At 48.7% G+C, this 18,332-nt stretch overlaps 7 protein-coding genes across 7 annotated transcripts; 2 read left to right on the plus strand and 5 right to left on the minus strand.

Annotated features, from left to right (window-relative positions):
* POJ06DRAFT_243353 (NMD3 family-domain-containing protein) lies at positions 1 to 2,139 on the minus strand. The gene is made up of 3 exons (XM_056186345.1): positions 1,665 to 2,139; positions 1,519 to 1,599; positions 1 to 1,470 (listed from the first exon to the last, which is right to left on the minus strand). The coding sequence occupies exons 1-3, from the start codon at positions 2,001 to 2,003 to the stop codon at positions 148 to 150; spliced, it is 1,743 nt and encodes a 580-aa protein (XP_056047461.1). The 5' UTR covers positions 2,004 to 2,139; the 3' UTR covers positions 1 to 147.
* POJ06DRAFT_217669 (snare region anchored in the vesicle membrane C-terminus-domain-containing protein) lies at positions 2,140 to 3,558 on the minus strand. Its single transcript, XM_056185561.1, has 2 exons — positions 3,186 to 3,558; positions 2,140 to 3,124 (listed from the first exon to the last, which is right to left on the minus strand). Exons 1-2 carry the CDS (start codon positions 3,360 to 3,362, stop codon positions 2,612 to 2,614), a joined length of 690 nt encoding a protein of 229 aa, XP_056047462.1. The 5' UTR covers positions 3,363 to 3,558; the 3' UTR covers positions 2,140 to 2,611.
* Positions 3,559 to 3,828: 270 nt separating this feature from the next.
* On the plus strand, positions 3,829 to 4,316 carry POJ06DRAFT_234988 (ribosomal L29 protein-domain-containing protein; the record flags this gene model as incomplete). Its single annotated transcript, XM_056185809.1, has 3 exons — positions 3,829 to 3,831; positions 3,894 to 4,256; positions 4,311 to 4,316. 3 exons carry the CDS (start codon positions 3,829 to 3,831, stop codon positions 4,314 to 4,316), a joined length of 372 nt encoding a protein of 123 aa, XP_056047463.1.
* Positions 4,317 to 4,386: 70 nt separating this feature from the next.
* POJ06DRAFT_10916 (uncharacterized protein) lies at positions 4,387 to 7,504 on the minus strand. The gene is made up of 3 exons (XM_056184029.1): positions 6,894 to 7,504; positions 5,412 to 6,837; positions 4,387 to 5,358 (listed from the first exon to the last, which is right to left on the minus strand). Exons 1-3 carry the CDS (start codon positions 7,404 to 7,406, stop codon positions 4,508 to 4,510), a joined length of 2,790 nt encoding a protein of 929 aa, XP_056047464.1. The 5' UTR covers positions 7,407 to 7,504; the 3' UTR covers positions 4,387 to 4,507.
* A 276-nt stretch (positions 7,505 to 7,780) lies between these two features.
* POJ06DRAFT_243359 (autophagy-related protein 13-domain-containing protein) lies at positions 7,781 to 10,971 on the plus strand. Its single transcript, XM_056186346.1, has 3 exons — positions 7,781 to 8,193; positions 8,263 to 9,351; positions 9,406 to 10,971. The coding sequence occupies exons 1-3, from the start codon at positions 8,071 to 8,073 to the stop codon at positions 10,654 to 10,656; spliced, it is 2,463 nt and encodes an 820-aa protein (XP_056047465.1). The 5' UTR covers positions 7,781 to 8,070; the 3' UTR covers positions 10,657 to 10,971.
* Positions 10,972 to 12,902: 1,931 nt separating this feature from the next.
* POJ06DRAFT_243363 (Sodium/calcium exchanger protein-domain-containing protein) lies at positions 12,903 to 14,875 on the minus strand. The gene is made up of 2 exons (XM_056186347.1): positions 13,456 to 14,875; positions 12,903 to 13,404 (listed from the first exon to the last, which is right to left on the minus strand). Exons 1-2 carry the CDS (start codon positions 14,635 to 14,637, stop codon positions 13,300 to 13,302), a joined length of 1,287 nt encoding a protein of 428 aa, XP_056047466.1. The 5' UTR covers positions 14,638 to 14,875; the 3' UTR covers positions 12,903 to 13,299.
* Positions 14,876 to 15,334: 459 nt separating this feature from the next.
* On the minus strand, positions 15,335 to 18,062 carry POJ06DRAFT_217678 (TRAPP trafficking subunit Trs65-domain-containing protein). Its single transcript, XM_056185562.1, has 2 exons — positions 17,781 to 18,062; positions 15,335 to 17,729 (listed from the first exon to the last, which is right to left on the minus strand). Exons 1-2 carry the CDS (start codon positions 17,962 to 17,964, stop codon positions 15,835 to 15,837), a joined length of 2,079 nt encoding a protein of 692 aa, XP_056047467.1. The 5' UTR covers positions 17,965 to 18,062; the 3' UTR covers positions 15,335 to 15,834.
* Positions 18,063 to 18,332: the final 270 nt, after the last annotated feature.

Raw genomic sequence — 18,332 nt, forward strand, 5'->3', positions numbered from 1 at the left:
AATTGCAATGAATTTTGATTAAACCAGAAAGACCGTACGAACAATGCAATGCTGTATTCAACAAACAAGTCCCACCACCACTATAATTGACCTTTTCCAGATATACCTACAGCTTGAAGCAATGATAATGTTCGATAATTAACATCATTATTCCTCATGATACCCATCCTCGAGGGTCAATTCATCAATTTCATCTAGCAACTCATTAAGGCCAACTTCGGGCAGCGAGGCTTCGTATGAATCGTCATCGGAGTCATCGTCGTCCGCAGCTTCGTCTTCGGAATCCTTCGAGTCATCCACATCCATACTTTCAATGCCAGCCATCTTGTGATCACCTGTATCAATGTCGGCTTCTCCGCCTTCAATTCCTTCCATGTTGGAAGCCTTGGGCAATCTCTGCCGTGCAGGATTCTGGGAGTTGGATTGTTTGTACAAGTTGATGGTACTCCGCAGTTCAGGGTCCTCCTCTAACTCCTGCAAAAACAATTCGTAATCTCTCTCTACTCGGTCCTGTTCAATCTGGCGTTGTTTAGAAGACATTGAATTTCCGGAATCTTCCATCTCATTGTACTCCTTAGCCATGCGTTTTAGCCTCCAGTTACGACCTTTATTCTTCTTCTTTCGTGGATAAGACTTCTTGACTAAGACAACATCTGGAACTTTACTCTGATCGAGAGTATCCCAGAGTTCATGGTTGAAATTCACGTTCGAAAGGAAATATCCAAGCACCGTATCGCCAGGATGCAAGATTCCACCAAGGTGAGTGCGAACGTAGTACGTATTGTCGTTTCTACCCATGTCGGACGATCGTGCGACAGTGGCATCGGCCAACGCCATTTTTCCCTTTTCAACACCGGTGACATCGATGTCCAGTACGACAAATTCTGTCAAGTTGAGAGAAGTGGCCAACGTTGTAAACGGCTGTCGCCAATAAGTGGCCGGCTGTAGATCCATCGTATCCAATGTTTGTGGATCCAGTAAATGGACAGCGTTGCCAACTCGATTGCACAGTGTGAGCTGTGCAATATTTCCTGAAGATCGTGCGAGCTTCTTTGGTAAGCACACAAGATCGTCTTTACATATTGGCACCAGCTCCACCGAATATGTGAACTTATAACTTCGCACACTAGTGTGAGTATCCATAGAAATCAGTTCCTCGGACTTCTTTGATCGAATGGGCGAAACAGCGGCCAAGAAGTCGATCATTTTAGCAGCGTGGTTCTTCTGACTGTAAAAGAAATCGAGGCCATCCTTAGTCTCCTGGATCGAAATAGTGTCACGATGAGCATTGTGCTTAAGGATAAGCTGCTCCAGGTAGAAGAACGTTCTCTTGTGCGGCACTTTCTGTCGAATCTGAACTGTCGCTCTCCAGGTATTTGCCGTGAATGATTTCGCGCAGTCCGGACACTGTGTTGCTACGACGACGTATTCAACTTCGAATGATTGCTGAATAATGGTATTCGCAAAAGCCTAAATGCGATTAGCACAATGCAGAGAGGCGTTGTTAGAACGATATACCTCTCCTTGGACTGTGAGCTTCACTTTAATTCGTCGAGAGTGAGGTTCCGTCCAGATAAATGAAGCGTCAACCAATCGAACCTACAGTGACGGAATTAGTAATTCTCTCGTGCTTTCATATCAGCAACAAACAAAAGGTAGCGCACCTTCCCCAACCCCTTCAGTCGTTTCAGACACAACGCCAGTAGTTCCCTGCTCTCCAATTGCGCAGCAACCCACTGATTTGGCGGTCTCAAAAACCGCTCACAGTTTCTGCAGAAGTTGAGCGAGCTTTCACGCTGGATTCCCTCCGTAATATCCACAGATAACTTAACGCAGTCATAGCACATAGACAGTCCACATGTTCCATCAATAGGAACTCCGCAATTACAACATAGCACGGTCGCCATTGTTTGCTGGGGTTGCCCTTCATTTAGTGCTGCGAGCGGGACGGCTCCACCATTGATTGCCGCCGCGGCAATACCGAATGCCGACTGATACGACATTCTAATATGTCCTTGAACCGACCTCTTTTAAGGAATTAATTAACAAATTAAATTCGACTCCTTTTCTTAGTGGTAATTCCGTGTGTAAGATAATATACGAATGGAAGCTAGATGGCGAAAAATTTCGGACCTAGAGCTTTGTAACAATTATTGGGAGTTTACAAAAATTGACCGCGGCGAGGCAAGATGATGTCAGCCTTCAATAGCTGTGGGATTGTAAGCCGCGCCTCCTAAAGATTGTGTATTTCAAGCAAGATTACCCTGCTCTCAGGCACCACAAGCAAATATCGGTATTAAACGGTTACAGAAAATTACGTATATCAGACGAAATCTACTGACCGTGTACCTTTTATCAACGACTGAGCCAATAATAAAACACCCGTTGTGCCATAAATTTGCCACTAATGTAACAGTACTTCCCAAACACAGGCGCCATAATCAAGAACGTAAACACATACAGAACAACAAAAACACACGGCAACTGAACGGACAAAATTGAGAGCAATAGCAACTCTAAAAGCACTCTTGATCTCCCGCAGTATCCGTGTCTCCCCTAAAATGCGTCCTCTAACCTCCCATGATGCACCCTTGCACCGCCGACTGGCTTGTTATCTCAAGAAAAATAAGAACAATATGCAGACTGAAATAAGTGTTGCAATGATCAAACTATCCCTTTTCTTCCGCGTGTTGATCTTGGCTATTATAGAATTTATACCAGGAATGCGGCTAGCAGTACTAGTGACTCGTCGTTGGATATTCATCAACATCTGACCCTGACGACCGAACTCTTCTCTGGTGGCATAAGCTTGAGATAGAATACCATCAACCATATTATTAGACCGATCAATACGCGTTCGTTCATTGAGCATGTAGTCTGCTTCGCGACGGGGATCGACTGGAGCCGATGAGGATGTTGACCGGAATGCATCGATATCGTTTCTCACTGATGATAGGAGATTCGTGTGTTGACGCTCATATTCGACTACTCCTTTGAGACGAATAAATTCTTTCTGGTGCTCGACTAAGATTTCTTTGTGGCGCTGAAGGTGGTGAAGTTTAGTGGCGGATGATACCTGTTCGGAGTCGAGAATGCGGCTTAACGTATTAAGGATGTCCTCTCTCTACATGCAGCCGTTGTCAGGTTACACTCAGACCAACATCATCTCACGCATGTCAGCCTACCTTTGCCAATGTCTCCTCAAGCTCTTTGACAACCTTGATCTCCTCCTCGGTCGGAGCCGGTGGTGGATGTTGCGAAAACGAAGAATATGTTAGAAACAACGACTCCGTCTGCGACTCGAGTTGCCGCGCTTGTGAGCGCAGCTGGCCAAAGGACGCATACGACGTGAAATCGCTCATCGTATGTCTTGTGGAAGATGTAGAATATAGAATTAGACACACAACGTCCAAGCTTCTCTGTGGCACCAAGATACTGCACTCTAAAGGGCCCGTACGCAAGGAGGGAGGACTCGACGCGATGACGTTCTCTTGATAGAGTGGCAGGCTTGGCCGGCCGTGGCCCAAGGCGATGTAATGATTCCGGCTGTAAATGCTCAATGGTATGCGCATGAAAGCTGTCTCAGTAATGTTCAGCATGCGCGTATTTTGCGTCTCTAAATATATTCAACTGGCTTAGGGTGCAACCCTACACATTGGTCAGGAGAGCAGTCACTGTCTACTTTCTCGCCAGCGCCGCACCTCATTCCCCCCGTCAACACGACTAACGCTAGTTGAATCTCGAAATCGTGTTTGAATGCCCGATTAGAGAGCGTCTATCACCACCAACACTCTATTGGCACTACCGCAATCCTCTTCGCAGTTCACAATGGTACTTTGACTTAGATAGTTGTTTAGTATTGGTTATGAGTAAATGCTGATAATATGGTGCAGCCCGGTGTCAAAGCATACACTCTCCGTGAGAAGTCGAAGGCGGATCTCGAGGCGCAGCTCGTTGAGCTGAAGCAGGAGCTTGCCTCCCTCAAGGCCCAGAAGGCTCGGGGTGCCTCTGCGTCCAACTTGATCCGACTGCACACCGTCCGCAAGTCGATCGCCCGTGTCCTTACCGTCATCAACCAGCAGCAGCGAGCTCAGCTCCGTCTCTTCTACAAGGGAAAGAAGTACATTCCACTCGACCTCCGTGTTAAGAAGACCCGTTCCCTACGAAGAGAGTTGACCAAGCACCAGAAGAGTTTGAAGACCGAGAAGGAGAAGAAGAAGTCGATTGCTTTCCCCCAGAGAAAGTATGCGTTGAAGGTATGTTGAATACTCCGAATCGGACTTAACAACATACTAATCCGTTGTGTACAGGCATAGACTAGCCAAAAGAAAAAGTTCGGGTTATGTTTATATAGTGTAATAATGGTTATGCATGTATCTTTACTTGTGAATATATAAATTGTCTCCAAAATTCGACAATGACGACTCACGCCTCTATGCATGCTATATACAAGAATAAGTCAAAATATTGTTACATGTCGGCATTACGCACTTAGCCTGCCTTCCATCTATTTCAATACGAAACTGACAGTCTTCTGCCCTTTGGGAATAATTGTCCTCTGAATCTTCTTACCGCCAGCTCTCTCAACCAGCCATAACTGGCCACTCTGTGTTTCCAACACTGTCTGCGCGATTTTGGTCTGGTCCCAGTCTTCATCTAGGTCGACTGAAAATCGCCTCTTGCCGTTGATGAAAATATTATGGGGAACTAGTGTCTTTTCTAGTTCAATTGCCTCAACTTCGGGCCATGACCCTATCTCAAACACAGACGTCCACGGTAGTCCCTGGGAGTTAAGAAGAGTAGCCCAACATTCTTCGGCCGTAGCGGGCACGACTGGAGCTGAAATCTTGACGAGCTTACTGGTTGCATTGAACATGACTGGTAATCGAACACGGTCTTTCTCCTCGCTTGCTCTTTGCGACGCAGTGTACGCAGATATGACGCTGTTTGTAAGCTTATTGTAGTTCGAAATCGTAGTATTTAAGGTAAATGTCGCGCCAAGTGCCTGTGTCGTCTTTTCAACCGTATCCTGAACATCTTTCCACAATGACAACTCTGCATCAGTGAGCTTGTCAGGCATCGAGAGGTTCGAGTTATCTGTCTTGACATCTCGCGCCACAGCGAGAACATGGCGCCATAGGCGGCCTAGCCATCGCTGGATTCCGACGATCTTGGCGTCATCCCATTCTAACACATCGGTGATGGGTGCTTGGAAGAGAATATGAGCTCTCGTAGCATCCGCGCCGTACTTCGCGATACAATCTTCAGGGTCAACACCGTTATATTTCGATTTCGACATCTTCTCGAAGGAAATGTTTGGCGAAAGCTGTGTAGCCTTTATAATTGGCTTATGTGGGTCTACTCATGTCAGTGGACATCGCGAAGAAAATGTGTATTGTATTTCCGCATACCTGACAGGTCAACTTCATCCGGTTTCAAAAATCTCCCCGTTTCCCGGTCCGTGAACGTCTTGCCGTGAACCATACCCTGGGTAATCAATCTCTGAAACGGCTCGCCTTTCAGTGAGCCTCCGGACCACAACCCCTGCTTCGCGAAGAGCTTTGCGAAAAATCGAGAATACAATAGGTGCAAAATGGCATGCTCGATGCCGCCAATATACAGATCTACCGGAACCATACGCGAAGCCTCGTCATATGCAAATGGAACCTCCGAGGTCTTGGCGTCAGGATATCGAAAGTAGTACCAAGAACTATCGACGAAGGTGTCCATGGTATCCGTATCTCGTTTCGCGCTTCCATGACACTTGGGACAGGTTGTATTCACCCATTCTTCGTCCCGTGCTAACGGAGATCCAGAGCCAGATTGTGAAATGTTATCAGGAAGCAGAACAGGTAATTCTGATTCTGGAACTGGGACTGCACCACAAGTCGAACAATGAACTATTGGAATTGGAGCACCCCAATATCGCTGCCGACTGACCAGCCAATCCCGGATGCGGAAGTTAGTGGTCTTCTGTCCTTTACTTAGTGCTTCCAGGTCGCTGACAATGGCCGTCGCGCCTTCAGTGCAGGAGAGACCGCTGTATTTTCCTGTCGATGCCGCGAGCCTACCAGACTTCGAGATGTACGGTCCGTCAGGATCAAATTCCGGATCGTTCGGAGACAATGGAACGATCACTCGCGTGACATCTTCGCCTAATGCATTCTGCCTCCAGAAGTCAAAATCGCGAGTGTCATGAGCTGGAACACCCATCACTGCACCGTGACCGTATGCATCTAGAACGTAGGACGCGATGAAGATTGGGACAGGCGCGCCAGTCAGTGGATGGACGGCCTCTACATCAGTCAAGCGCATGCCTTGTTTAGAGTCTTCGTCTAGCGATTTCATTTTGACAACAAACTCAGCTACTCCTGAGTCGCCGCCTGCAATAATCCGCTGGACGAGAGGGTGCGTTCCTGATAGCGCAACAAACTGAACACCCAACAAAGTTTCCGGACGCGTGGTGTAAACTCGAAGAGGTGCTTCAATTCCTTTGACACCAAACGTAATCTCCGCGCCTTCAGATTTTCCAATCCAATTTTGCTGCATTGTCTTAACTGACGTCGGCCAGTCTTTGAGCAGTTCCAAATCAGTGTTTAACTCGTCCGCGAATGCAGTGATCTTGAAAAACCACTGCGAGAGCATTTTCTGTTCGACCAATGCTCCGGATCGCCAAGATCTGCCATCCCCATCTACTTGCTCGTTTGCTAGCACTGTTTGATCTACCGGATCCCAATTGACTGGTGCTTCGGCGCGGTACGCGTAGCCTTCGTTAAAGAGATTAATGAACAACTTTTGTGTATGCTTGTAGTAGTCTGGCGAGCACGTTGCGAATTCCTATCTCGATTAGCACAAGCCCACATGTGCATACACAGCATCAATTAGCTACGAACCCGGTCCCAGTCAAAGCTGACCAACATCTTTTGCATTTGGCTCTTCATTTTCTCTATGTTCGACATCGTCCAGATTTTGGGATCAATACCCCGCTCAATAGCGGCATTCTCCGCCGGCAGGCCAAACGCGTCCCAGCCCATTGGATGCAACACTTCGTAGCCGCGTAGTCTATGGTAGCGTGCAATTACGTCGCTAATGGTGTAGACCCTGACATGACCCATATGAAGGTTGCCCGATGGATATGGGAACATGGAAAGACAATAGAATTTGCCGCGCGTGGGCGTGCCTTTTGGCAGGCTGGCTTGCCATATGGAAGTCCATTTGTTGTCAAGATCTGGATACTCGAGCCGTTCGGGTGCCGCGAGGGAAGCACATGCAGTTGTGAAGTGGAATAATGTCGCAAGTGTCGGACGCCGGTGTAATCTCTGGAGTTGCCGCGGCAACCGAGCACGTATCGACGCCGAAATGAGTCGACATACAGGCATCTGAGGATGATGACGATGCTGCTGCATCTGTGGCGAGCGCGAGCAATTGCCAATTGATAGGCGACGCTGCCTCTAATTTCTTTTTTGGGCCAGCAGCTGCCGGGGACGAAACGCAGGAACTGAACTGATGCGGCTTGAGTTCCTTCGAAAAGAAGCTTCACTCATTGACGCTCGCGAGTCGTCTGGCACACGCGCTATGACGACACGGGCGTAGTTGTAACGCGATGGGACCGTAGAGTTTGCGAAAATTGAGTCAGCGCACACGCAAGCCCAAACACAACGCTATTATTAGACGTTACGCTAAGCCAGAGTGGTGTTTAGTGCAAACTGTAATAGCAAGTGACTTTAGCAGACAAGCTAGTGCGGCACAGCGGCGTGTAAAGTCGCCTCCTGTTCCGCGTCCGATCGCATATATGCCCCTCCATCTTAACCACACCTCTCTCCCAATCCACCACCTTTGTGGTCTCCATCCCTCGGTTTTCAGTCTATTGCTACATTGTGGAACACACCACAATATAACCTGTGGATCACAAGCTTCAACAGCTCCAGATCCGCGCGCGTTCATCGCGTTCGCCGACAGCTGTGATCACGCGGATTCACCACCAACGCATAGTTCCAGCGGGTCGACCACGGCGCGTCTCTAGCCACAGTCTACCAACACCATCTTCACTCTGGATTCGCATTACCGCAAATGAGCCTGCCCGCAACCGTGCCCGCGGGGCAGGATTTACGGGGCCCTGCCACCAGCGGCCCCGTGATTGGGCCACCTGCTAAAGATCCTTCGCATGCCTCGAAGCTCAACCAAGTTGTCCAGGTACGCTCTTATTCTTTCTATCTGCTTTTCCAGCTCAAGCGACACAATATGACTCACCATCCGCGGCAGAACTTCTTCTCCAAGGCAGCGCAAGTCATCATACAGTCCCGCATGCCTGTAAGCCCGATCATCACAGATCCGACCACGATCCAGAAGAAGACGAATAAGTGGTTTAATCTTGAGATCGACGAAACTGACACATTTCGGGATGAGCTACGCCTATGGAAGGCCGCTGATGCCGCACTGGTCACGTCTTCGTTCGCGTCCCTGCCACCGTTGCTAATCGAGACCGTACTTGATACGCGTGGCTTGACTGCCAATCACACACTGGTTGTTTTGGACGATGAAGGAAAGCTGTGGAATGTTGATGCTGCTGCCGCCGCTGGCGGAATACGTGCCGATATTCGTCGGCCGGAAATCGTTCTTGAGCGGTGGCGAATCGAGCTTGATCCACGCAGTATCAACAAGCTAGGCTTGCCGCCTGAACTGCCTGTCGTGTACAAGAAGTCGATTGTTCTATTCCGGTCTCTGTATGCATACGTCCGGCTACTCCCCGCCTGGCGGTTTCGGAAGAAACTCAGTAAAGCGAAGCTGAATCCGTCATCGCTCAAAATCTCGTGCCGTGTGCTGAACGGTGCGTACCCGGTTTCAAGTCGAGGGCGCATAGGGCTGTCGATGCCGCTGGTGTTGAATACGAAAGACAATACTCAGAACCACACGTTCAACAAGATTGACACGCCGGCCGGTGCGTTCACTGTGCACGTTACGTATCGGACAAATTGCGAATTCCGTGTCGATGATTCTGAGTCGATATTGAGCTCGCACTTTTTAAATCTAGATGAACATAGCACGAGACGATATGTCAGTGCGACTACAGCCGCGCGGCGTTCGAGAACGTCGAAGAGTTCCCCAGCAAACAGTTTGCCGTTTGCATCCAGCCCTGCAAGAGGGGTCTCGCAAGCGGATCCAGGACTATCGTACGGTAGTTTGAGCTCGTTCCATCATCAGTCGACAGCGGTACCTGGAGCGAGTCCTATCTCTGCGTTACGAGGCACTGCTACTGGCACTAGTCATGAGCGAGAATCCGTTACGTCATCGCTATCATCAAGCCCACCTCGTAACATAACCGCCGGCACTCGGAGTTCGCTCAAACCAATCGTACGTGATGCCGATCGGCATGCAGTTTCTTCAAGGCTGACATCGACCCAACAGGACACTAGCAGGCCAACAGTACAGCCGTTCAAATCGCCCGCGCTCTCAGCGTCGCCGTCATCGGACTCCATGGTGCCCGGCGGTGGATCTTATCCCAGGCTGTCGTACCACCGCGTTGCTTCATCGTCGTCAATAAGTAGCTATCAACAGCGGGCTCAGAGACCAAGCTTCTCGTCAACATATTCTGCCGGACAGCCGAGGCAGAGCACGAGCATCTCGCCTATCAACGCATTCACCCCGTCGTCCGCGCTAGCAGTCTCATCATCGTCTGTGTCATCAACCGGCTCTCGACCTGAATCCGGTCGACGTTATAGCTCATCGTTTGGCTCAAGAAGCCAGCGGCAGCATGGGAGCACGTCGTCCTCGTCCGCGACTGTTGCCGTTCAGCAGGCCATTGCTACTGGGTCTGCTGGTGGAAGCGGGACCCCGTCAGATGATGATAACGAGCTCGGTGAATTTGTGCGCATGCTGGATTCTCGGCGGCCGCTCAAGCTGTTTACTGCTCGGCGAGAAATCGACGCACTTGCGCCCGAAGAAGTTGTTGGATTCGGTACCTCCGCACCTCGTACGTCGCTCGCAAGGTTTCAACAGTTGCGTGATTCGCACGCTTTATTGTCAGATAGCATGTCCGCTTCCGTCGTGGTTCAGCAACGATCGCCTGTGCTCGTCTCCGGGTCTTACTCGTCTACCGGAAGCGGCGGTAGCGGCAAGGCCATCAGTCCACACACTCCACATACACCTGCAATTCCATCCCGTCTGAGCGAGGGCTTAACTGCCGAATACTATCGCGACCAGCCAGTTTTCGAAGACGATGACGATGATGATGGGCTGCTAGACCACGTTGAAGACGACGGCGGACTTTCACGCCGCAGGGCGGTCAAGAAACCGGGGCTTGCGAAACACGACGAGGAAGACGAACTGGCTCTCGACAAAGGTGATTCGTCTGTGTCCCTCGCACAGGCTTCCCAGGCACATATGGCGACGGCCGTGACGAGTAACAGCAACAGCTGCAGTTCCGGGGGGATACTGCCCGGATCCCTCGCTAAACGTGCGGCACTGCGGAATTCACCCAGTGCCGGTAGTGTGCACAGCAATGAAGTATCGTCTCACGGCGGCCATTTCGGTGACGACGACGAATTATTGTTTGCCATGAGCGACATGGTTATCGCGACCACCAACACCGCTACCACGCCTACCATCCCGACGCCGGATCCCAAGGAGGCACAGCATGACACACGGTCCCAGCAGTAGTAAGCTCTCCCGGTTTACTTCTTTCATGTCAGAGTATTGGAGTTTTTAGAAAGTAGTATCGTCATTTGTTTGTTCTTATGGGTTTTGGGCGAGAATAAATGGAGTGCTAGGAAAACATTCATTTTATTTGCGGCATATTATGTACACATTTAATCATCTCTTAGACGTTGTTCCTTGTTTTTGCCTTGTGTTCTTCAATATCTATATCTTAGTTGGCAAATGGTAGCACATGGTGCGGGTTGCATAATATCGAGTGCATTAATATCTAGTTTTTGTTATGCTTGATTAATTGAATAAAATAATGACTTAGCTATATTCTGTAGTGCCCGTAAAAGGTTGTTCACAAACACATGCTTGGCAGTAAAGCCTACAATTTGCAAGCATTAGGTTAGGGTGGTATAAGCGAGCAGCGAGGCTTATGGCCCGCGGATCATTGAAGAGCTGACCCATTATTATTGCCCACGTCTATAAGGAGGAATATTGTGGCTTTCTTGGCCTCTCCCTTTGTTGCGGGTGTCAAATGACTTCGCGCTTTTAATTTCTCTCAGGGTTTTGGGGGGACTTGCGCCTGGTTTTTGGGTAATCGTGGCTTTTTTTGCTTTTTGATTTGCGGCTTTGCATTGTGTGCTTTCGTATATATATGGGTGACTTCCCGTAGGTGCCAAATTTACAGATTCGCAAACCAAACTCCCAAATCGAATCGCTTGAGTTGGTTGGTTTAGCTCGATGAGACGATCAGTGTTGGACTGCCGGGTCAGGTGTTCGCGCGGGACCTGGGAGACGGGGCTGCCGAGTGTTCCGCGTCGCAGCTTGAAAATCGTCTCTATCGCGAGCGCGCTGTAACTCATGGAACAGAACAAATCGGGAGCATGGAACTCGTCAATAACGGGCTAAAGTACATCCTTCTTTATACAGGCAATAATAATAAATTAAATTTAGAGGTGGATACGATTACGGGACCGTCAATATTTTATACTATTCATTTGATCGCGAAAATGAAGTAATCGTATAGTCTACCCCAAAATCGTATAGTAATCAGTAATCGTATTCCTATTTAGGTATGGCGTGAAAAATTAAGATGGTATCGAAGTGCGCATTCATCAAACTGGTTTCCAACTTTACTCTCAGATCACTACTCAAGAGTTGAATGGTAATTTTGTGCTATTTTATTTCTCTTTATTTGTTTCAGAGCAGATAATGAAAGTCACGTGCCTGACTATACGATTTTTTGCGAGTAACCAAGCTCAGCGCTAGTATAGTTAATCGTAAAATACTATATTAGATGGACGCGTATAGTAATCGTATTGGACTTTACGAATACGAATGACGATTACGCAAATCGTATCCACCTCTAGGCAATATAATTAACATGAAATATCGAAGTTAGTATTAGTGATTATAAACCCGACTTACACGGTCGGATCTCACGATGCCCTCAAACAGCATATTTCCAAATTTCGAGTATGCTCCTTCATCTGATTCTGATTGGTTCATACTTGGATCGAATCTAGGAAATTCGTAAGAGGCGAACCCGAAGCTGATGTATCCGGCAGCATGCTTCGATAATAATGCGAAGGGGGTCTGTGATCGTCAGCTGGAAGGAGAACCTTGTCTACCAAAAGAACCCATGCAAGGCTCTCATCCGCCATTCCGCGGCCTGCCTCGCAGATACTAGTTGCCTGTTCGTTCTGGCTAGAATTGCCTTCTCAATAAGATCGTCCGGCCAGGCTGTGAAGTTGGACTTCAACGGCGTGTCGATCTTATTTCGTAGTGCATCCCTTGCCGGAAAGGCGGAATCGGCTGATTAGAAAACATCCGTCCCTGTATTAGTTTCTGGAATAGCTAGTTCACGAGAGACGGTAGCATCATGCATGCTTCGTGGTGCGTTAACGGCCGCATAGAGCCCAGAGCCGGCCCTGGGCATAAAGAAGTGGCATAGATGCCCCGAGTTGTGTTGTAAATAATAACAAAAATATTCTAAAATATTTCCACAGTCCCAAAGAACAAAAGGACCTGGTTCTTTTCACACAGGGATCGTATCTGCGCAATCGGTTCTCAATTCGTCTCACGATATTTTTTTTTTGCGTAGCTTCGCTGGTCGTCATATTGATATTTTTTGTGATTGGAAGTTTGTGTTATTTGCTCGATATTGCATCGGGTGGGTTGAAAAATACCGACCGTTACATCGCTGTATCAGATGGCTGCTCTATCTTAGTTCTCTATAATAACAGTCCCTGGATATCAACCCAATTTACTGTAGCAAAAAGAAAGAGACCATTGTAATATTATCTTGCAGTTACTAAAATAATGTACAAATACACATACCAAGTGCCGGACAATGGCCATATATATACATACAATTTAAAACCCCAAAAACTACAAAAACGGCAAAGAAAAGATTAAACGACCAACGATCGAATCGACACAAATGACGACTTGTGAGACAGACAGACAATGAACATAAAGCAGTAATTATAATTAGACGACAGTGTTCATAATGATGGTAGAGGTTATCCAACCGCTAACTGATTGACGGACCGCCTTCCTTGATCTATGCTGGGCAACGTATATTGCCGTCTATACGTAGTACATAGGTTCGAAACGAGAATTTCGCTTTCATGTTGTGAAATTCTTCACGCCAATTTACAAATTTGAAGGGTAAAAGAAGAACGCGATGGCAATGATCATGTATGTGCCCAACAACATCGCTCCTTCCAACCAATTCGAAATGCCATCCTGGATTTGGGACTATTTGTCATTAGCTTTTCATTCCGACCAAAATTGAAATATCAAACTCACGTTGGTGATAAAGACGGAGACGAACAATACTGCTGTCTCAAAAGTGCTGAAAAACAAACTCATTGGCTGTCCCAGGATCCATCCCAAAATGACCAAGAACGGCGTCAAAAAGAGGGCTATTTGCATACTTGAACCGAGCGCGACGCCGATAGCGAGCTCCATTTTGTTCTTCATGGCGACCACCACGGCCGTGACGTGCTCTGCGGCGTTGCCGACGATCGGGATGATAATGAGGCCGATGAACGTCTTGGATAGGCCGGTTGTCTTGACAATGCTGTCGATGGAGTCAACAAGGTAGTCTGCGCAGACGGACACCAAGACTGTGATAGCCGTGAGGGCAAACAGGCAGGTGATAACGGACATGGAAGGAGGCTCTTCATCAGGAGATTCAATCGTCTCGAAGAGGGACGCGTGGGTCTTGAGCTGAAAGATAAGATAGAGAACGTAGATGATCAACAAGACAATAGCAGTGCCACGGGAGACAGCGAGCATGCGGTTTTCGTCGATCCCACCATCAAGGGTGTCAAGAGTAGCACGGAATGCGGCCGGAATGAGCAAGGACGCGGTCGCAAGCGCCATCAGTGAAGACATGGTTTGAGCGACGATGTTGCTGAAAGTCTGTTCTTGGAAAATCATACCGCCGGCAAAGAAACAGCACCCGAGAACAAGCAAAATGTTGGACAAGATCGAACCTAACATGGAGGCCTGGACAATGAGAATCTCGCCTTTGGTAAGTGCGACGATCGACACGATGAGCTCGACAGCGTTGCCGAATGTGGCATTGAGTAAACCGCCGAGAGTCTGACCGACATGTTTGGCAAGTTCTTCAGTGACAAATCCGAGCAAACCTGCGAGAGGGATAATTGCGAGGAAATTGATGATAAACACCAAGTATGGAGACAGATCCAGCGCGCCGAGAATTATACCAATAGGAACAAACACGAGTAAGACGTTGACATACGAGCTGAGAAATATGACACGGGAAACATGTGTATAGTAGCTAAGACCTGTAAGGGGATGAGAATCGCCCCGGCTGTTGCCAGATCCAGGAAAGCCGTTAGACTCGTCGCCGTCCTCGATACCATTGGTGTCAATAAGAGGCGTGCTCTCAAAGTCCGGGCGGGCAAGAAGGCCGCCAGTCGAAGAATTGGAATTGGACCGTGGGCCGGGAGGTCTGACCATGAATGATTTGGCTGATTTGAGATGTTCTGGACCAGGTTAGATGCACTACGCAGGATAATCTGAAAACACGTACGCATTTTATGGTTGTCTAGATGGAGAAATAGAGGACAACAGAGAATGGCGATGGGGTTGGGAAAAGAAAAGGACAAAAAACAGTGAGAAGAAAGTAAGAAAGTAGAAGTTGGAGATCGAATGGACTTCCGGTTCCCGCGATGGCCGGGAGATGGTCGGGACGGCTTGGGCCACTTGCCCAGCCACCACGCGCGCTTCCTGTGATTGATGGCATCGCCCACTACTGCTGCTGCCCTCGATGTCGCCGCACGATTATTACGAACGGCTAAGTATACATGCAGTGATCCGTTTACGAATGCACTATTACCGTAGCCATTAATTGGTTGGTCTTTTAACAGTATACGTCATCTGTGAGTGAGTCTACACTGGGCAGAGTGTGACTGTTGAATTTGCGACTTTATTCCCCTGCCACCATATTAATTAATTAAGTGGAGAACGTTGGCCTGACAACCATTTGAGATTTCTGCTGGATTTTTTTTCTCGGCCGCTCGACCACTGTGCAGTGCCCGATTCGACTCAAAGGGGGGCTGTGCTGAACATACTAGTCCTGATACGGCACTCCGATGCCCAATACGGCTTAGTGTCGAGTTCAAACTTAAGGTTGTTACTGGCCGATGCTGTTTGGCCTCAGCACTGCGCCGATGACGCATTAACCGTACAACTTCCACCTTTCCTTTTTAACCGCTGGGGTTGTTTGCAGGCAAACTTGGCTGCTTGACTACTTTACTGCCTTGGCAAATCACTTGGAAGTCCCTCGTGGCGGGCGCGTCACTGAGCATTCGTCAATTGAAACCGGCGACGTCGCGTCGAACTTCCCTTTGTGCTTTTGACTCTACTGCGCTCATTACCATTTCGCCTATCCAGATTATCTGGGCCATCAATGAATTCTGCCACAACCCAATAATCTTCTTCTCTTGCTACAAATTAGCTCTTACGTCTTTCCATTCTTATGTTCTGGGACGCGGATTAAACTGCCCCGTGCACGCACCGAGCCGCACCAAATGAGGCTGTATATTTTAATTGCGATATTGTTCTCGGGCGGTCCGTCTATCGTACAGTGAATGACTTACATCTCTCCACCTGTCCCATAATCGTACACCAAAACACATTCTATGCAAATCCAATCTAACCACGCCGGCAGATGACATTCATCAGATTCGTGCACTCAAATCCCTCTCCCGTCGCCAAATCCACAACCCTGACGCCGTCCAAGCTTAGCACGCCAACTCCTAACGCAACTAGCTTCAACTCGGCCTCATGACTAGCGCCAGGTCCAAGCGGTCCGATCCGAATGTCATTAACAAGTGGGATCAACTCATCCGATTCAATCAAGCCCGTCCTGTGTGCATTATACAGCACTGTGTCATCCATAATAATCGTCGACGGACTCACATTCTGCTGTGCCAATGGACTGCGCGGTAGAACCTTGAAATTGTTATCTTTCCATTTCTTCGGTTGGACTATCAGCGATATTCGTTTCGCCGTGCGCGACCGGTTGATGATATACACTTTCCACACGAATATTTGACCGGCCAGCACTTCTGTTGGTCCGAAAAAAGTTAGACTAAGGCCTTCGTGCACGATTTCTCGAGATGCTGATGGCGTCGGTTGTGGATGTGGGGGGGTAACACCCCACGGTCCGGCCGTCATCATGGGTGATTCGCCTATCACTGTCCCACTTGGCGATCGTAGCTGCTGCTGTTGCATTTGTAGCCATGCAGAAGAACTTCGTCCTGAAACTGAGCGGGACCCCATAATTGGCTGCACTACCTGGCTATTTCGATTTTGCTCTATTTGCTGCTGCGGCAATCCCAACGTGCCCGACCCAGTAGCAGAGAAGTCAACCGTTGTATTCCAAATGGTCGTGATTTCCGGACCGTATCCAAGCCCGCTGTCCCCGTCGCTCGGCTCTTTCAATACTGGCGTGTACTCCACTCTCACCGTAATCGATCTCGTCAGATTCTTACTCGAGTCCGCTGCCCTCGACTGTAAGTCTCCACCACTACCTCCGGGGACTATCATTCCACCATGTCCAACTATGCTCGCCCCGCTGCTTCGGTTCGACCAGGCATTGCTCTCGGCACTCAATGGATACAGCTTAAAAATCTCTGAAATACCGTCTAAGGGCCTACATTTCATCGGAAATCGGTCGTCGTTGCCATCGGTCTGGATCCCGGCCCCAGTGAGCTTTTCGGTTTTGCCGCCGGTAACTACGAGATCTATTTTGCGGATCAAGACCTCCACTTTGGCAAACGCGGTGATGTCAACTTCCACATTTGCCAGCACTATGTATTCGTCCTCCGACAGCGTCGTGGCCCTAGGTAAACGAGAGCACCGTAGCCGGAGCGTGATGCAGGGGAATACCGGCGTATAACTCTTGCACACTAACCGAGGCAGTCTTATAAAACCCGGTGCTGATGCCGACACCTTTGACACTGAAGTAACCGTACTCGGAGTTGTGCGGGGTAACACTTTGTTCGCGGCCAAAACTGGAGGATTGCCGGCAAATACAACGTCGTGAGCCAGTCCTTCAAGTAAATTCAAACTATTCAGCGGCATCAATGGCGATAAATATTCTACTGGCAGTGTCTCTATACCAGCGGACTTGTCTGCTTTCCAAACCGAAATGGTGTCGTTGGATTTTTCGCGCAGATTGGCTCGTGCGGAAAGACTGATTCGTGGCGACACGAGTCGTGCCTTCGGACGGGTGATGGGAATGGTGAGATACCACAGAGCCGACCATACACCTTCGCCTTCTGCTGATCCAGCTGGCTCTTGGACGAGTACAAGGGACGAGCGATCAATTACTGTGGAGAATATTGGGTAGCTCGTTTCTGGATGATCCGTCGCTGGCTGTTGACCGTGCAACTGCAATCCCAGAGATGAGTATCTCGGGTTAGTAAAACTGACTGCGGCTGCATCGACCGTAAGCACCAGACGCGACAAATACGCGTTGAATGTGACTGACGACAGTTCAGGAGCGCTCAGCCGAAATTGCAAGAATACCGGTATCCTTTCGTCTGCAGATTATTTAGCACAATCGCATTCAGCATCTAGTACATAAATCGTACCATAGAATATTATATCCCTTTTCGGAAGCTCAAAAAACTCAGAATATGTGGCAGTATCTGTCGGGATGCTACCTTGACCGGGATGCTTTTGCAAGTAAATTGCTACATCGGGGACATGAATGGCCAATCCACCGGTCGCAAACAGATCGAGGCTGCTTCGCTGCGCCGCAGGCGCGCTTGTCATACTTGCTATCGCAGTGGCAGGTCTTTCTGAAGGACTCACCACAGCAATCTGATCTTACTTTATACTGAGATGGGCTGATAACATGGTGGACGATGTGGTTGTGCACTAGTCCGACTCGCGCTGCCTTGAGCCCTGGCAGCTGCACAAGTGCCCCACGGAGTGACGTATATACAAGTAGTATTTTATTAGACGGTACCAGACCCAACGTTTTGAACATTCAAAACGCGATATCCGATTCAACTTTGCATGTCAGCATGGGCTGGCAAGGACAGAGCCTCAACGCACGCTATGATACTCGCCCGAAGGCCTTTCGTGCGCTAGCGTGTGTGTAAAGAGGATCTTAGTCTGTCACAGCTCTCGAATCTGAT

This window comes from Lipomyces tetrasporus, assembly GCF_029532465.1.
Source record: "Lipomyces tetrasporus strain NRRL Y-64009 chromosome Unknown POJ06scaffold_1, whole genome shotgun sequence".
NCBI classification, from domain to species: Eukaryota; Fungi; Ascomycota; class Lipomycetes; order Lipomycetales; family Lipomycetaceae; genus Lipomyces; species Lipomyces tetrasporus.

Excerpts from the sequence above, each read along its gene's own strand:
- POJ06DRAFT_243353 (XM_056186345.1), bottom strand. The coding sequence starts at position 2,003 with ATGTCGTATCAGTCGGCATTCGGTATTGCCGCGGCGGCAATCAATGGT. Across the intron at positions 1,600-1,664 it reads GACTGAAGGGGTTGGGGAAG|GTTCGATTGGTTGACGCTTC; the intron begins GTGCGCTACCTT and ends CCGTCACTGTAG. Across the intron at positions 1,471-1,518 it reads AGCTCACAGTCCAAGGAGAG|GCTTTTGCGAATACCATTAT; the intron begins GTATATCGTTCT and ends AATCGCATTTAG.
- POJ06DRAFT_217669 (XM_056185561.1), bottom strand. The coding sequence starts at position 3,362 with ATGAGCGATTTCACGTCGTATGCGTCCTTTGGCCAGCTGCGCTCACAA. Across the intron at positions 3,125-3,185 it reads TTGAGGAGACATTGGCAAAG|AGAGAGGACATCCTTAATAC; the intron begins GTAGGCTGACAT and ends GGCTGCATGTAG.
- POJ06DRAFT_10916 (XM_056184029.1), bottom strand. The coding sequence starts at position 7,406 with ATGCAGCAGCATCGTCATCATCCTCAGATGCCTGTATGTCGACTCATT. Across the intron at positions 6,838-6,893 it reads TCAGCTTTGACTGGGACCGG|GAATTCGCAACGTGCTCGCC; the intron begins GTTCGTAGCTAA and ends TAATCGAGATAG. Across the intron at positions 5,359-5,411 it reads GGATGAAGTTGACCTGTCAG|ACCCACATAAGCCAATTATA; the intron begins GTATGCGGAAAT and ends TGACATGAGTAG.
- POJ06DRAFT_243359 (XM_056186346.1), top strand. The coding sequence starts at position 8,071 with ATGAGCCTGCCCGCAACCGTGCCCGCGGGGCAGGATTTACGGGGCCCT. Across the intron at positions 8,194-8,262 it reads AGCTCAACCAAGTTGTCCAG|AACTTCTTCTCCAAGGCAGC; the intron begins GTACGCTCTTAT and ends CATCCGCGGCAG. Across the intron at positions 9,352-9,405 it reads GGAGTTCGCTCAAACCAATC|GACACTAGCAGGCCAACAGT; the intron begins GTACGTGATGCC and ends TCGACCCAACAG.
- POJ06DRAFT_243363 (XM_056186347.1), bottom strand. The coding sequence starts at position 14,637 with ATGGTCAGACCTCCCGGCCCACGGTCCAATTCCAATTCTTCGACTGGC. Across the intron at positions 13,405-13,455 it reads TCTCCGTCTTTATCACCAAC|TCCCAAATCCAGGATGGCAT; the intron begins GTGAGTTTGATA and ends AATGACAAATAG.
- POJ06DRAFT_217678 (XM_056185562.1), bottom strand. The coding sequence starts at position 17,964 with ATGACAAGCGCGCCTGCGGCGCAGCGAAGCAGCCTCGATCTGTTTGCG. Across the intron at positions 17,730-17,780 it reads AAGGGATATAATATTCTATG|ACGAAAGGATACCGGTATTC; the intron begins GTACGATTTATG and ends AATAATCTGCAG.